The sequence below is a fragment of the Plectropomus leopardus genome, chromosome 16 (genome assembly GCF_008729295.1).
Source record: "Plectropomus leopardus isolate mb chromosome 16, YSFRI_Pleo_2.0, whole genome shotgun sequence".
NCBI classification, from domain to species: domain Eukaryota; kingdom Metazoa; phylum Chordata; class Actinopteri; order Perciformes; family Serranidae; genus Plectropomus; species Plectropomus leopardus.
In genome coordinates, this window is record NC_056478.1 from 1,062,873 (window position 1) to 1,079,404 (window position 16,532).

The following is a 16,532-nucleotide window of genomic DNA, read 5'->3' on the forward strand; positions in this document are numbered from 1 at the left end:
ATAGACTGAAGGTGCAGATCGAAGCTGAAGATTCAGACTGAATCTCCAGACCGAAGCTGAAGCTACAGATTGAAGCTGAAGCTACAGATTGAAGCTGAAGCTGCAGATTGAAGCTGCAGATTGAAGCTGAAGCTGAAGCTGCAGACTGAAGCTGAAGCTGAAGCTGAAGCTGCAGGCTGCTTTGTCCTTTTCCACTTTGTGTCAGTTTGTCTCAGAGGAGCTTCGGGTCCTGAGAAGTTGTCTCTTTTCAGATCCAGTCAGTAATCTGCTGTCTGTTCACAAACTGTCCAACTTTATTAGAACGTGTTGCACACATCAAATGTATTATTATCATTATTATTAATACTCTCTCTCCGTGAGTATTTCTGATACAGCGTCTGCGGAGAGTTTGATTGTGAGCCAGCAGAGTTTCAGTATCACAGTTTGGACTCTCTGCTGAACACATGAAACTAAACTAGAATCAAACCGAGACTGGGGACAGATGACAGAAGAAGACAGCGTCCCTGACTGGACAGGGACCAGTCTGTGTATTGTCTCCTCTTGGCGGTCTTCTCTTGATTCTTTTGTCCTGATCCACGTACTTTCTCCTGAGCGTGCTTCATGTTTCGTGGCGTTCTGATGTCGGCTGGTGCTGTTTTCTGGTCTGTGAGGTTCAGTTTCAGGAGTTCTGATGAAGCAGCTCAGAGTCTGTCAGGCTGTTTTAGATCAAATAAAAATCATGTTTCTTTGTTCCAATTGGTTAAAATTGTGTTAAAACACACATCAAAAAGGGGGCGCCCAGCCGCTCACACCTGGGGGAGCGGGGGCCCCGTGTACAAGAGACCACAGCGGCCGCGGGTTTGAGTCTGACCTCGTCGCTTTGCCGCATGTCGTCCCCACTCTGTCCTGCTGCTTTCATTCTACTCTGCCCTCTTCAATAGGCTGAAAAAGCCTTAAAAATTTATCTTTAAAACACACGATAAATGTAAAAAGAGAGAAATGTACGTGTGTGTGTGTGTGTGTGTGTGTGTGTGTGTGTGTGTATGCAGGTCGTGTCTCGGTGAGTGTGAACTTGTTGGCTCAATCAAGGAATCAAACACCGCTGACCTCCATAACTTCAGTCCTGTGACTGCAGATTTAATGAGATCCACTGCTGCTCAACGTCACACACACACCTCCTCCTCCTCTTCCTCTGACGCATCACTTCTTCTTCCTATGTAGATCCAACATGGCGGCTGCTCAGCTGAATCTGGATGATTACAGCGTTTACAGTCAGCTGACTGATGAGGAGCTGCTGCAGATCGCTGTGGAGAGAAGCCTCTCCGACACTCAGCCCGCCGCACCGTCACCGTCACTGTCGGTGCCGGTGCCTCCCGTCCATCCTGCGTCCAATCAAAGAAATCCAAACTCCAGACAGACACGTCCCGACCCCCCCAGAGAACTGGACCGTTTCTATTCGTCCACACCAGCTGTCCCCAACTCCATCAACCCTCCCAACCGGCCTGTTCCAGCACATCTACAGAGGCCTGCGCAGGTGGGTCAGTCCAGACTGTCCGCAGTAAACAACCAGCACACAAGCAAACAACAACCAACAATCAACAACCAACACAATCAAACAACAAACAAAACAACAGCAAACTAACAACAAACAACAAAACAAAAATCAACAATCAGAAAACAACACCAACAACAACACAAACACAATCAACAAACAAACAACCAACAACCAGCAAACAACAACAAACAAACAAACAACAATCAACAATCAGAAAACAACCAAAACAACAACAACAACACACAATCAACAAACAAACAATCAACAACAACAAAAACAACAACAAACAAACAAACAACAACAAACAAACAAATCAACAATCAAAACAACAACCAACAATCAACAACCAGCAACAACTAACAAACAACAAACAATCAACCAACAACCACAACCACAACAACAACAACAAAACAACAAACAACAATCAACAACCAACAACAACAACAACAAAACAACGAACATCAACAAACAAACAAACAACAATCAACAATCAGAAAACAACCAACAAACAACCAACCAACAACAGCAAAACCAACAAACAAACAACAATCAACAAACAACCAACCAACAATCAACAACCAGCAAACAATCAACAAAACAAACAACAATCAACCAACCAACAATCAACAACCAGCAAACGATCAACAAACAAACAAACAACAATCAACAATCAGAAAACAACCAACAAACAACAACCAACAACCAGCAAAAACAACAAACAACAACAACCAACAACAATCAACAACCAGCAAACGATCAACAAACAAACAAACAACAATCAAAAACAACCAACAAAAACAACCAACCAACAATCAACAAACAAAAACAACACAACAACAACAACAACCACACACAACCAACAAACAAACAAACAACCACAACCAGCAAACTAACAACAAACAAACAAACAACAATCAACAATCAGAAAACAACCAACAACAATCAACAACAACACACAATCAACAAACAAACAACCAACAACCAGCAAACTAACAACAAACAAACAAACAACAATCAACAATCAGAAAACAACAACCAACAATCAACAACCAGCACACAATCAACAAACAAACAAACAACCAGCAAACAACAACAAACAAACAAACAACAATCAACAATCAGAAAACAACAACCAACAATCAACAACAACCAGCAAACTAACAAACAAACAAACAACCAACCAACCAACAATCAACAACAACAAAACTAACAACAAACAACAATCAACCAACCAACAATCAACAACCAGCAAACGATCAACAAACAAACAAACAACAATCAACAATCAGAAAACAACCAACAAACAACCAACCAACAACCAGCAAACAACAACAAACAAACAACAATCAACAAACAACAACCAACAATCAACAACCAGCAAACAATCAACAAACAAACAACAATCAACAACCAACAATCAACAACCAGCAAACGATCAACAAACAAACAAACAACAATCAACAATCAGAAAACAACAACAAACAACAAACCAACCAAACAACCAGCAAACTAACAACAAACAACAATCAACCAACCAACAATCAACAACCAGCAAACATCAACAAACAAACAAACAACAATCAAAAACAACCAACAAACAACCAACCAACAACAAAACAACAACAATCAACAAACAACCAACCAACAATCAACAACCAGCAAACGATCAACAAACAAACAAACAACAATCAACAATCAGAAAACAACCAACAAACAACCAACCAACAACCAGCAAACTAACAACAAACAAACAACAATCAACAAACAACCAACCAACAATCAACAACCAGCAAACGATCAACAAACAAACAACAATCAACCAACCAACAATCAACAACCAGCAAACGATCAACAAACAAACAATCAACAATCAGAAAACAACCAACAAACAACCAACCAACAACCAGCAAACTAACAACAAACAAACAACAATCAACAAACAACCAACCAACAATCAACAACCAGCAAACGATCAACAAACAAAACAACCAACCAACAATCAACAAACAACCAACCAACAATCAACAACCAGCAAACGATCAACAAACAAACAACAAACAACCAACCAACAATCAACAACCAGAAAACAACCAGTAAACAAAAAAAACACTCAGAAAACAACCAACAAGCAACCAGCAAACTATCAGCAAACAAACAAACAACAATCAACAACCAGAAAACAATCAACAAACACTCAATAAAACAACCAGCAAACTATCAACAAACAATCAACCAGTTGTTGTTGTTGTTGTTGTTGTTGTTGTTTCAGAGAGTTTGTCAGTGTTTGTGGTGATTTGTCGTTGTTGTCGTTGTTGTTGTTGTTTCAGAGAGTTCAGTCCTCTGCAGACTCTGATAATGAATGGAGACGTCGAGGCTCTGGAGGACCTGGTGGGACGGCGGTGCGGCAGTCTGACGGAGCCGAACGATGAAGGCTGGATCGCTCTTCATGAAGCTGCTTATTATGGACAGCTGCAGTGCATCATGGTCCTGCTCCGAGGTGAACGGCTGGTCGCCCCCACACTGAACCACACACTGTAGATCATAAACCCGCTCAGCGGCGTCCTGATTCATTTTCTGTCTGCAGGGATGATGTTTCAGTTAAAGAATCCGTCAATATGCCGATGATGCTGTTCTTTACTTCTCTGTTTCTGTTCAGCGGCTCTGAACTCTCATTTTCATTAACTGAGAGTTTCAACATCAGCAGACACGTCAACTTGACCTTCCAGCTCAGTTCATCACTCGCACACTTCAACCCCTTTCAGTCTGAAACGTAAAACTTCACTCAAAGTGACACTTCACTTCCACTTTCTCTGCCGTCTCTGCACGTTTCTGCAGCCGTCTCTGCAGCGACTTCAGAGAACAAAGAGAGAGGCTGACGGTGGGTCAGGTGCAAAGGTGAGCCGGCTATATCAGCATCTCACCCATAATCAGGTGACCCACTCATCATAGTCACTCAATATAGTAAAAAACACACAAATAAATAAATAAATCATATCATTACCAAAACTAACCAAATTTGAAAAAAAAAAGTCTTAGACTTAATCGCCTACAAAATATACCTGCACACATTCATCCATGGCTCCTACAGTCTCATTCTTCTCTCACTTTTCTATCCTCACTGTGAGCGTTGTACGTTAGGAAAGCTTGTCTGTACGCCGATGACACCGTCTTTTTCTTCTTATCCTTTTCTCTATCATTCTTCTTCTACAAGTGTTTGTGCAACCATGAGGGCAAAATGACAGAAGTGTTATAAATTCCCAACATGATCTCACTTTGAGTTCATCTCATGGTGCCGCTCTGTCAGTGACCTTCTGTGTCGACTAATGAGGGCCCGAGCATGAGCCGTGCGAGGACCGTCTTGGGATGCAAGGAATTTTTATTTTTCTCCCCAATGAATCGCATTTTTGGAGGCCTAAACATGGCCAAAAACTCATGAAAAGTGGTTCGCTCACTTTCGGTGGTTTTGGAAAACAGCGCCCCCTAACGTGTAGCCCCAGTGCCCAGTTAAACCTACATTTACGGAAATCGCTACACTTATCTATCGTGCCCAGACACACAAAAAAGCAACTTGGACCCACCCCAAGCCCAACAGGAAGTCAGCCATTTTGAATTTTGTGCTGATTTTTGTCGATTTTGGACCTTATACTTTTCAGGTACTGTGTGAAAATCAGTTGTTTGTGGTACTGTAGTACTGTCCTACATAAAATACCAATGCCAGCTCTGTTTGAACGTGTTCTCATCAGACGCCGTCCCGCTGCGTTCCGGTTGGACGCAGGGGGCAGCTTTTGACATCACGCTTGTACACTGAAAGCACGAGCGGTGCCATGTGAGAACTACTCAGGTACATAAAATGACGCTCACTGACATAAAAATGGGGCTGTAACAATTAAGTTTACATTTTCACAATGACCTTAAAAAAAAGCTCAGAGTCAAAACTCCATCATTTCATTTCTGACTTCATCTGCGTCTTTGCTCAAATGTTCGAAAGCCTCTGCTTTGCAAATTTTTCTCTCTTTGTTGTTGTTCTGAATTCCAGTTTCCAGAAGTCGTCAGTCTGTTGGTCCAATCGTCCTGAAGTCTTTGGCAGGATCATCTGACCTAAATTTATCGAGGAGTTTTATTTTGGCGCTGCAGCCGTCGATCACAATCGTGGACTCACCAAAGTCATCACTGACATGTTTATGAGCGCTATAAATGTTCCAGATTTATGATCTTTTCTGATGTTTTATGGCAGCTGGCAACCTTCACACCTCAATGCCTCATACTGTATCAGCGTCCTCTGTCCTCTGTCCTCTACAGTCTCTGCTCTGTCCAATGTCCCCTTGGTCTTTAAACTGTATATTTTCTGCTGGTTCTGCTTCATGGCGCCACTCGGTGAAACTATGGAGACAAACCACGGGACTCTAAAAAAGTGTTGTTCTGCCCTGATGGACGCGGTTTTAAAGGACGCATCAGTGAGAGTTTGACCTTTGACCTGTCCGTCCACAGCTCATCCCGACTTTGTGAACCGATGCAGTTCGAGGAATCAGACCGCTCTGCTGCTGGCCGCCAGGCAAGGAAACGTCTCCTGTGTGGATTTCCTCCTGAAGCACGGCGCCGACCCGAACATCGCCAACAAGGACAAAGAGACGCCGCTGTTCGCAGGTGAGATGACGTCACAGCTGACGTCACAGACTCTGCTCTGATGTCACTTACGTCCAGCAGGTTCATGAGTCAAACGTCCTCAGGGTGTCTGTCCATTTTTTGTGTTTTCAGCCTGTGAGAAACCGAACGAGGCCGCTGTGGATCTGCTGCTGAGGTTCGGCGCTCAGGTGAACCGCTGCAGCGTTCAGGGAGTGAGTCCTCTGCACGAAGCCTGCAGAAACGGACACGTGAAACTCTGCAGGACGCTGCTGGAGTCCGGCGCCAATCTGCACGCCAGGAACATCTACGGCATCCAGGCGTTCTTCACCGCTGCTCAGCACGGACATGGGGACATCCTGCGCCTGCTCGCCAAGAAAGGTCCAAAACTGTCCATGGAATATCTGTAGTTTCCATCAGCTGCTGATCCAAAGATGTCTTTGTCCCTCAGGTGCAGATATAAATGGACAGGCAGATGACGGAGCGTCTCCGCTGTATGAAGCCAGTAAGAATGGACATGTCTCTGCCGTGGACGTCCTGCTGTCTCTGAAAGCAGACGCTAACCGATCCACAAAGTCTGGACTGCTGCCGCTTCACGTGTCTGTCCAAAACAACCACCCACGGTCTGAGACTCTTCCGTCCCGGCTCTGCTGGTAGATCTGTGGTTGTTTGATCCTAAATCTCGTTGAAGTTGACTGTTTGTTTTCCAGAATCATGTCTCTGCTGATTCCTGTGACCAGCAGAGTCCGGGTCCGGACCAGTGGGATCAGTCCTCTGCACATCGCCGCGGAGAACAACAGAGATGACGTCATGGAGCTGCTGATTGAGTCCGGTTTCGACGTCAACACCCAGCTGTCGGAGGACCGCTCCACAATGTACGAGGACTGCCGCAGCACGGCGCTCTATTTCTGCGTCTTCAATGGGAACCTGGAGGCCGCAGAGATGCTGCTGGAGGCCGGAGCCAACCCCAACCTGGACGTCTTCAACCCGCTGCTCATCGCCGTCCGCCTCTGCCGGATGGACATGGCGACACTGCTGCTGACGTACGGCGCTGACGTCAACGCTCGGATGTCCACCCAGACGTCCTCGCTCCCGGCAGCCATCCTGCTTAGAATGGAGTCTCTGCCGATGCTCAAACTGCTGCTGGACAATGGCTGCGACGCCCGGTCCTGCTTCGACTGTCCCTACGGCCAAAAAACACATCCGCCCCCCTTGCCGTCATGCCGTCGCATTGAAGAAATGCAGGTCCGCAGAGACGCACGTTGCACTCAGGTGAGTTGTGTGAACCTGTCCAATAATGTGTCCTCCGTCCCGTTTCAGTTCTGTGAGGCCGTCAGCAGCCCGGTGTTCTGCCACAGTGCGGGTCCAATTGTGTCTCTGCTGCTGGACTATGCCGGCCCCGTCCATCTCTGCTCGCAGCTGCTGGACGTCCTGGAGAGACGCAGCGACTGGACGCCAATTAAACTGAAAGCTCGTAAGACACAACAACAGCAGGAAGTGGTCGTAGCGTCCTCTGTGTCTGTCACCTGTCCTCTGTGTGTCTCACCTGTCCTCTGTGTCCTCAGGTCCTCCTGTTCCTCTGATGCAGCTCTGCAGGTTGCAGATCAGACGTCTTGTTGGAGTCCGGAGACTCAAACTGCTCCACACTCTGCCACTTCCTGTCAGACTCATCTGCTTCCTGCAGTATGACGTTACCTGCTCACTCACCTGAGCTCACCTGACCTCACCTGAGCTCACCTGACCTCACCTGACCTCACCTGACCTCACCTGACCTCACCTGATCTCACCTGAGCTCACCTGACCTCACCTGAGCTCACCTGACCTCACCTGACCTCACCTGAGCTCACCTGACCTCACCTGACCTCACCTGACCTCACCTGAACTCACATGAGCTCACCTGAACTCATCTGAGCTCACCTGAACTCACCTGAGCTCACCTGAACTCACCTGACCTCACCTGAGCTCACCTGAACTCACCTGACCTCCTCTGACCTCACCTGAGCTCACCTGAACTCACCTGACCTCCTCTGACCTCACCTGACCTCACCTGACCTCCTCTGACCTCACCTGACCTCCTCTGACCTCACCTGAACTCACCTGACCTCACCTGACCTCACCTGAACTCACGTGAGCTGGAAGTCGGTTCTAGACATGGACAAATGCTCCACCTGCCCCACAAACTCAGACCATCAGCATCTTTAGCCCCCGAGAAATTCAACTAGCCCATACATGTTAGTAGGATTTTAGGATGTTTTTCGGATTTAGGGCGTTTCTAGGATCTTAGGACATGTCTAGGATTATAGGACATTTTGAGGATTTAGGATGTTTCTTGGATTTTAGGACATTTTGGGGATTTAAGGACATTTTTAAGATAGGAAATTTCTAAGATTTTGGTATGTTTTGCATAGTTTGATTCTAAGATTTTAGGACATTTCTCAGATTTTAAGAACATTTCTAGGATTTAAGACATTCCTAGGATTATAGTACATCTCTACAATTTTAGGACATTTCTAAGATTATCGGACGTTTCTCGGATTTAAGGACATTTCTAGGATGAAACATGCAGATCAGCTGGTTATGTGGAGAAAGCAGGGAGATGAGAAAACAAGCTCTTTATCGAGACAAACTGTAGATTTGTAACAGCTGTAAAACTTTATTTTTCAGTGTACAATTCTTTTTTTGCAAGATTATTGTTGATATATGATTTTGTAACTGAATGTGTTTTATGTACCTACGTTTTGTTTTTGGCTAAAATCTGTAAAACTGGAAAATGCCGCATGTTTAGAGTTGTGACGGCATCTTGTGATCTCATGTGGGATGGACCAGAAAAGGCACGACACAGAAATAAAAACTATACAAAGAACATTTTCAAAGCAACATTCAGACAATGTTTTTGAGGACTGAAATTACAAAACATTTTTTATGAAAATTAATGTGATATTAAAATTAAATAAATAAATAGATTTTTTAAAAAATGTTTATAGTGTTACCTGAACTTTAAGAAGAACTTTCTGGGAGCTCAAAGAAAACTTGCTGCCGAAAACTGAAACATTTCGTTCTCAGAACGCTTTTAGAACCAAAAACTGCTCCCTGGGACGTTCTGAATGTTGCTTTAAAATGTTCTTCCTTTGTTCTCATGTAACGTTGTGGGAACGTTTATAAAAGACTGTCACCTCTCATCATCACCAAAACATCCTCAGAGTGTTGCAGTTCAAACGTTACGTCTCAGTCAGCGTTTAACCTTAAAGGAACATTATTAGAAATGACAAACATCCTGAAAACGTTCTTTGAACGTTAGATTAAAATGTTTTCTTGAAAACATTATTGCAACTTGTAGGTAACGTTAGCCAATGCTGTGGTGAACTGGTCTCTGTGTTGTGAACTGGTCTCTGTGTGGTGAACTGGTCTCTGTGTGGTGAACTGGTCTCTGTGTGGTGAACTGGTCTTTGTGTTGATGAACTGGTCTCTGTGTTGGGACACTGGTCTCTGTGTTGGTGAACTGGTCTCTGTGTTGGTGAACTGGTCTCTGTGTTGGTGAACTGGTCTCTTGGTGAACTGGTCTCTGTGTGGTGAACTGGTCTCTGTGTTGGTGAACTGGTCTCTGTGTTGGGGAACTGGTCTCTGTGTTGGGGAACTGGTCTCTGTGTTGGTGAACTGGTCTCTGTGTTGGTGAACTGGTCTCTTGGTGAACTGGTCTCTGTGTAGTGAACTGGTCTCTGTGTTGGTGAACTGGTCTCTGTGTTGGTGAACTGGTCTCTGTGTGGTGAACTGGTCTCTGTATTGGTGAACTGGTCTCTGTGTTGGGGAACTGGTCTCTGTGTTGGTGAACTGGTCTCTGTGTTGGGGAACTGGTCTCTGTGTGGTGAACTGGTCTCTGTGTTGGTGAACTGGTCTCTGTGTTGGTGAACTGGTCTCTGTGTGGTGAACTGGTCTCTGTGTGGTGAACTGGTCTCTGTGTTGGTGAACTGGTCTCTGTGTGGTGAACTGGTCTCTGTTTTGGTGAACTGGTCTCTGTGTTGGTGAACTGGTCTCTGTGTTGGTGAACTGGTCTCTGTGTTGGTGAACTGGTCTCTGTGTTGGTGAACTGGTCTCTGTGTTGGTGAACTGGTCTCTGTGTTGGTGAACTGGTCTCTGTGTTGGTGAACTGGTCTCTGTGTTGGTGAACTGGTCTCTGTGTTGGTGAACTGGTCTCTGTGTTGGTGAACTGGTCTCTGTGTTGGTGAACTGGTCTCTGTGTTGGTGAACTGGTCTCTGTGTTGGTGAACTGGTCTCTGTGTTGGTGAACTGGTCTCTGTGTTGGTGAACTGGTCTCTGTGTTGGTGAACTGGTCTCTGTGTTGGTGAACTGGTCTCTGTGTTGGTGAACTGGTCTCTGTGTTGGTGAACTGGTCTCTGTGTTGGTGAACTGGTCTCTGTGTTGGTGAACTGGTCTCTGTGTTGGGGAACTGGTCTCTGTGTTGGTGAACTGGTCTCTGTGTTGGGGAACTGGTCTCTGTGTTGGTGAACTGGTCTCTGTGTTGGGGAACTGGTCTCTGTGTTGGTGAACTGGTCTCTGTGTTGGGGAACTGGTCTCTGTGTTGGTGAACTGGTGTCTGTGTGGTGAACTGGTCTCTGTGTGGTGAACTGGTCTCTTGGTGAACTGGTCTCTGTGAGGTGAACTGGTCTCTGTTTGACATGTTTTTATTGAGGCCGCTCTGACCCTCAGGGCTCAGATTACAGCAGCTGAGTCTAAAAATAACACACACAAACACACACACACACACATACACACACACACACACACACACACTTTAACGCTCTCCGGGTGGATCAATATGTTGAGGTTTTAACTGGTTTCGGTAGATTACATCACAGATTCATGAAAACATCAAACTATATTTGATTTTCTTTCATCAGTTTGAAGGCTGAACCAGGAAGTGATGTCATTCTGTTGGTGAGGTAAAATAGGAAATGACCTCAGTGTGTCAGTGAGGTAACCTGTCTCCATGGAAACGGATGCTGCAAAGCCTCCCGGTCCAGTTTGCGATGGATTCAGATGTGAATGTTTACATTCGCGATCAGCCTGTTTATCACAGACAATAATCAATAATCAGTCAGAGTGGAGGGATTATTATGGGATATTATTATTATTATATTATTATGGGATGTCAGAGCTGTAGCGAAAGCAGCTGTCACCTCAAAAATAACATCAACAGGGGACAGCGCTCCTCTGACCTGATTTACAGCAGCCAGATATTTTTATTTCAAAAAGCAGGTCACCAGGTCATCACGTGATCACATGATCACGTGATCACGGCATCATGACATCGTGCCATCATGTGATCATGTGATTGCTCCGTGTTGTTAGAAGACTCATATTAATGTGGAGAATGAATCCAGGACAGAGGACACGTGGTCTTTGAACAGACTGAGGATGAATTTGGATTAATTGAAGATGAATCTGTGATTGATCCCAGGCTGATATGTGATCGATCATAAAGTGATCAGTTATTGATTCAGTTTATCAAATATATTAAATATTGTTTTGACTGAGACTGCAGGTTCACAGGGTCGACCTTTGATATCAGAGCTCAGCTGGAGGAAGAGCTCAAACTTCAAGTCCTTAAAATAAACCTCAAGGACCGGGGGGGCACACACACACACACACACACACACAAACACACACACACACACACACACACACACACACATAAACACAGTCTCTGTTACAGACAGGCAACAGTCGGACTTTCACTGACTCAGAGGAAACGTTGGATCAGTAAAGAAGAATTTTAAAAACAGGTGAGTTCATGTTCAGTCAAATTCTGGTCTTTACTGCCGACTTTTTTAAAGTTTGAATGTTTAAAGTTTAAAGTTTGAAAGTTTGAAAGTTTGAATGTTTAAAGTTTAAAGTTTGAAAGTTTGAAAGTTTGAATGTTTAAAGTTTAAAGTTTGAAAGTTTGAAGTTTGAATGTTTAAAGTTTGAAGTCTGACCATCTGTGCTGCTGACTGTGGTTTGTTTCCTGTTTAATCTTCCGTCCGTCAGTTGATGTAAATCGTCGTAAAGTCGCCGTGTGGTTGAACCTTCTCTGAACGGTGTTGGTCAGTAAAACTGTTTCCTGTTGTGACCCCTCAGCTCCGTCATGGCGGCAGCCAGCATCTCTCGCTCTGGAGCTGTGGAGGATTATTCTGTCTACAGTAACCTGAGTGACGAAGAGCTGCTGCAGATCGCCATTGAGCGTAGTCTGACCGACACATCCTGCAACACCGCCAACGCCATTGCTGCCACCTCGCCTCCTCGCCAACCAGACAGCAGCCGGCCGAACGCTGCAGCCGCAAACACCAACTACAGCTCCCGCAATCCACCTGCAAACTACAGCTCCCACAATCCACCTGCAAACTACAGCTCCCACAATCCACCTGCAAAGCACAGCTCCCACAATCCACCTGCAGCTCAGACGGACGTCCACTACAGTTCTCCAAACCCTCCGAGTGAAAAGCCTCCTGATCCGTACGTAACAATGTCTTTATTTTGTCTTTATCCGAAAACAGACAGACAACAGACCAAAACAGACCAAAACAGACTGAAACACGATGTCACCAGTTCACAGGTTGAAAATCGTGTTTCATTTCATAAGAAACCTGACCTGCAGAGGAGGCGGAGTCACAGTGTCTGTGCTCTGATTGGCTGTTGTCCTGGTTACTGTGCAGGAAGACGTTTGACGGGACCATCAGTCGCTTCATGACGGGTTCTGGAAAACGCATGGTGGCTTATCGCAAACCTGATGGCAGTCTGGTCCACATCTGTCCAGAACCTGAAGAGTGAGTCCCCTTATGAACCACCACCTGTCTCACCTGTCTCACCTGTCTCAACTGTCTCACTTGTCTCACTTGTCTTACCTGGTGAGGTGAGACAGAAATAATAGGTGAGACAGGTGAGTCACCTGAGACAGAAGCAACAGATGAGACAGCTGAGACAGGTAAAACAGGTGAGACAGATGAGACAGGTGGGATAGGTGAGACAGAAGTGACAGATGAGACAGCTGAGACAGGTGAAACAGGTGAGACAGATGAGACAGGTGGGATAGGTGAGACAGAAGTGACAGATGAGACAGCTGAGACAGGTGAAACAGGTGAGACAGATGAGACAGTGGGACAGGTGAGACAGAAGTAACGGATGAAACAGGTGACACATGTGACACATGTAACACAGGTGACACAGGTGAGACCAGTGGGACAGTTGAGACAGGTGGCTGATGGGTGTGTCCCTGCAGGGAGGAGGAGCCCCTGTTCAAAGCGATCCGTGTCGGTGATGCGAGCAGAGTGAGAGCGTTGGCGATGCGGCCGGGAATGAACCTGATGCTGCCGAGTAAACCGGGCTGGCTCGCCATCCACCAGGCGGCGTGGTACGGTCAGGACACCTGTCTGAGAGTCCTGCTGTCAGGTAGAGACGCACACGCACTGAAATAACTGTGACATCACAATGACATCACCATGACATCACAGTGGTGTTGTGTCGTGTTCAGGTCAGCCCGGGATGATCAACAAGCGAGCAGACCGCGGCGAGTCGGCGCTGCTGGTCGCCATCAGCAAAGACCAGCTGCGATGTGTTGAGGTTCTGCTGGAGAACGGCGCGGACCCCGACATCCCCAACTACGACAAAGAGACGCCGCTCTACAAAGGTAAGACCCACAGGAAGTGATGTCACAGCGTCAGAGTGGTGGATGGTGACCATTTTGGTGTCCTGTCCCTTTAACGGATTGTCTTTGTTCTCTGCAGCCTGTGAGAAGAGCAACGCTGCTATAGTGGCGGCGTTGTTGAACCGCGGCGCGGCAGTGAACACTCACTGTATTCAGGGCTGGACGGCGCTGCAGGAGGCGGCGTGCCGAAACAACGTGGAGATCTGCGAGATGCTGCTGAAGGCCGGCGCCAAACACGAGCTCACCAACATGTACGGCATCTCGCCGCTGTTCACCGCCGCTCAGAGCGGGCAGGTTGCCGCCCTGCGCTGCCTCCTCAAACACGGTAATGCTCCACTGCTGCTGACCATGGCCATGACCCTGCTGCTGACCATGACCGTGACATGACCATGACCATGACCATGACCATGAACTTGCTGCTGAGATGACCAAGACCATGACCCTGCTGCTGACATGACCAAGACAAAGGCCATGACCATGACCCTGCTGCTGACATGACCATGACCAAGATCATGACCAAGACCATGACCCTGACCCTGACCCTACTGGGTTTTGTGGGGTCAGTGTTCAGGGTCAAAGCTGAGTTTATTCAGTTTAGTTCAACTTCAGTAAACTTAGTTATCCCCTATGACCTTTGACCCTGTGACCACTGACTCCTGTGACCTTTGACCCCCTGCAGGTGCGGACATCAACAGTCAGGCTGCTGACGGAGCCACTGCTCTGTATGAAGCTGCTAAAAATGGACACCAGGAAATCGTGGAGCTCCTCCTCTCTCAGAACGCAGACGCCAACAAACCCGGGAAGACCGGATTGTTACCGCTTCACATCGCCGCCCAGAGAGGAAGTGACATGTAGGCACTCTGACCGCAGGCGTAAAGAGAGCGAGGGTCGTGAGGATGATCTGATCAGATTTTTGGCCGAAGAAAACAACATCGTGGCTTTTTGAAGAAAACGTGCCTCTCTAACCTGCGGGCTTGCAAGTTTGTAAGGCATGTTTTCTTTAAAAATTGCCCCCAAAAAAGAAAATATTAATTAAAAAAAAACCCAAAAGTACCTAAAATTATTATAAAGAAAAAGAAAATCATCAAAAATCAGGAGGAATCCAGTGACTCCGGACCAGTAAGGATGGTTTAGAGGGCTCCGGGTTTAGCTGGTCTGGTCTAATTGCTATGATTGTGTTTGTGTTTCCAGTATCGTCTCCATGTTGATCAAGGCCACCAGCAAGGCCCGAGTCCGGCGGACCGGCATCAGCCCGCTCCACCTGGCCGCTGAGCGTAACCGTGACGACGTCCTGGAGTCTCTGATCGAAGCTCGCTTCGACGTCAATGCCCGGCTGTCTGAAGACCGGTCGAAGCTGTACCAAGACCGCCGCAGCACGGCGCTCTACTTCTCCGTCATCAACAACAACGTCGACGCTGTGCACATGCTGCTGGCTGCCGGTGCCGACCCCAACCTGGACATGTTCAGGCCGCTGATGGTGGCGGCGAGACAGGGCTGCATCAGGACCGTCACCATGCTTGTGGAGCACGGTGCCGACATCAACGCCTCCATCCCCACGCACCCGACCACTTTCCCCGCCGTCTACATGTTCTCCATGAAGTACCTGCCCATGTTCAAGTACCTGCTGGACCACGGAGGCCACGCCCTCTCCTGCTTCAACTGCATCTACGGCAATCGACCCCATCCGCCAATCAAAACCACCCGATCAGAGCGGGAGCTCACCGACAGAGTGCCGCAGCAGGGGGCGGGCGTTCAGGTGAGTCCGTTTATACGTTTACAGGTAGAGCGACACGAGAGAGCGACACAAGAAAGTACATCAGATTGCTCTGTGATTGATTAACAGTTCTCTGATTGATTCCTCTGTGACTGATTGATTGACAGTTCTGTGAGATGATCTCAGCGCCCAGCATCAGTCGGTGGGCGGGGCCAATCATTGACGTCTTATTGGACTACGTTGGTCATGTGACTCTCTGCTCGCGGCTGATGGAACACCTGGACAGCTTCTCTGATTGGAGCGTTATCAAGGACAAGGCAGGTAAATCAATAACCGATGACCAGTCAATACCGATCAGCTCCTCCCCCAGTATACAACTCTAAATGTTACTGGTTTGTCTCGTGGTTTCTCAGTGGTGTTACTGGTTTGTCTTGTAGAGTCTCAGTGGTGTTACTGGTTTGTCCCGTGGTCTCTCAGTGGTGTTACTGGTTTGTCTCGTGGTCTCTCAGTGGTGTTACTGGTTTGTCTCGTGGTTTCTCAGTGGTGTTACTGGTTTGTCTCGTGGTCTCTCAGTGGTGTTACTGGTTTGTCTTGTGGTTTCTCAGTGGTGTTACTGGTTTGTCTTGTAGTGTCTCAGTGGTGTTACTGGTTTGTCTTGTGGTTTCTCAGTGGTGTTACTGGTTTGTCTCGTGGTTTCTCAGTGGTGTTACTGGTTTGTCTTGTAGTGTCTCAGTGGTGTTACTGGTTTGTCTCGTGGTCTCTCAGTGGTGTTACTGGTTTGTCCCGTGGTTTCTCAGTGGTGTTACTGGTTTGTCCCGTGGTCTCTCAGTGGTGTTACTGGTTTGTCCCGTGGTCTCTCAGTGGTGTTACTGGTTTGTCTTGTAGTGTCTCAGTGGTGTTACTGGTTTGTCTTGTAGTGTCTCAGTGGTGTTAATGGTTTCTCTCGTGGTTTCTCAGTGGTGTTACTGGTTTGTCTTGTAGTGTCT

The 16,532-nt window shown here is 46.8% G+C and overlaps 2 protein-coding genes across 4 annotated transcripts in view; both read left to right on the forward strand.

Moving 5' to 3' along the window:
* Window positions 1–1,207: 1,207 nt before the first annotated feature.
* On the forward strand, window positions 1,208–7,913 carry LOC121955907 (ankyrin repeat and SOCS box protein 2-like). The gene is given in 9 exon segments (XM_042503990.1): window positions 1,208–1,471; window positions 1,473–1,513; window positions 3,862–4,031; window positions 6,023–6,178; window positions 6,290–6,535; window positions 6,606–6,777; window positions 6,865–7,399; window positions 7,475–7,628; window positions 7,720–7,913. Coding segments are annotated over 9 exon segments (1,884 nt in total). The 3' UTR covers window positions 7,866–7,913.
* A 3,938-nt stretch (window positions 7,914–11,851) lies between these two features.
* The window catches only part of LOC121955586 (ankyrin repeat and SOCS box protein 2-like), a 6,814-nt gene continuing 2,133 nt past the window's right edge, over window positions 11,852–16,532 (forward strand). For 2 of the 3 annotated variants that reach the window (XR_006106638.1, XM_042503608.1), the window contains exons 1-9: window positions 11,852–11,934; window positions 12,269–12,643; window positions 12,844–12,954; window positions 13,407–13,576; window positions 13,659–13,814; window positions 13,912–14,157; window positions 14,512–14,683; window positions 15,024–15,588; window positions 15,714–15,867. Coding sequence is in view for 2 of the 3 variants with exons in the window: in XM_042503608.1 (XP_042359542.1) it covers window positions 12,276–12,643; window positions 12,844–12,954; window positions 13,407–13,576; window positions 13,659–13,814; window positions 13,912–14,157; window positions 14,512–14,683; window positions 15,024–15,588; window positions 15,714–15,867 (1,942 nt within the window). In the remaining variant the exon portion in view is untranslated. The remainder of the gene's footprint in view (window positions 11,935–12,268; window positions 12,644–12,843; window positions 12,955–13,406; window positions 13,577–13,658; window positions 13,815–13,911; window positions 14,158–14,511; window positions 14,684–15,023; window positions 15,589–15,713; window positions 15,868–16,532) is intronic. The other variant, XM_042503609.1, reaches the window with a different exon arrangement.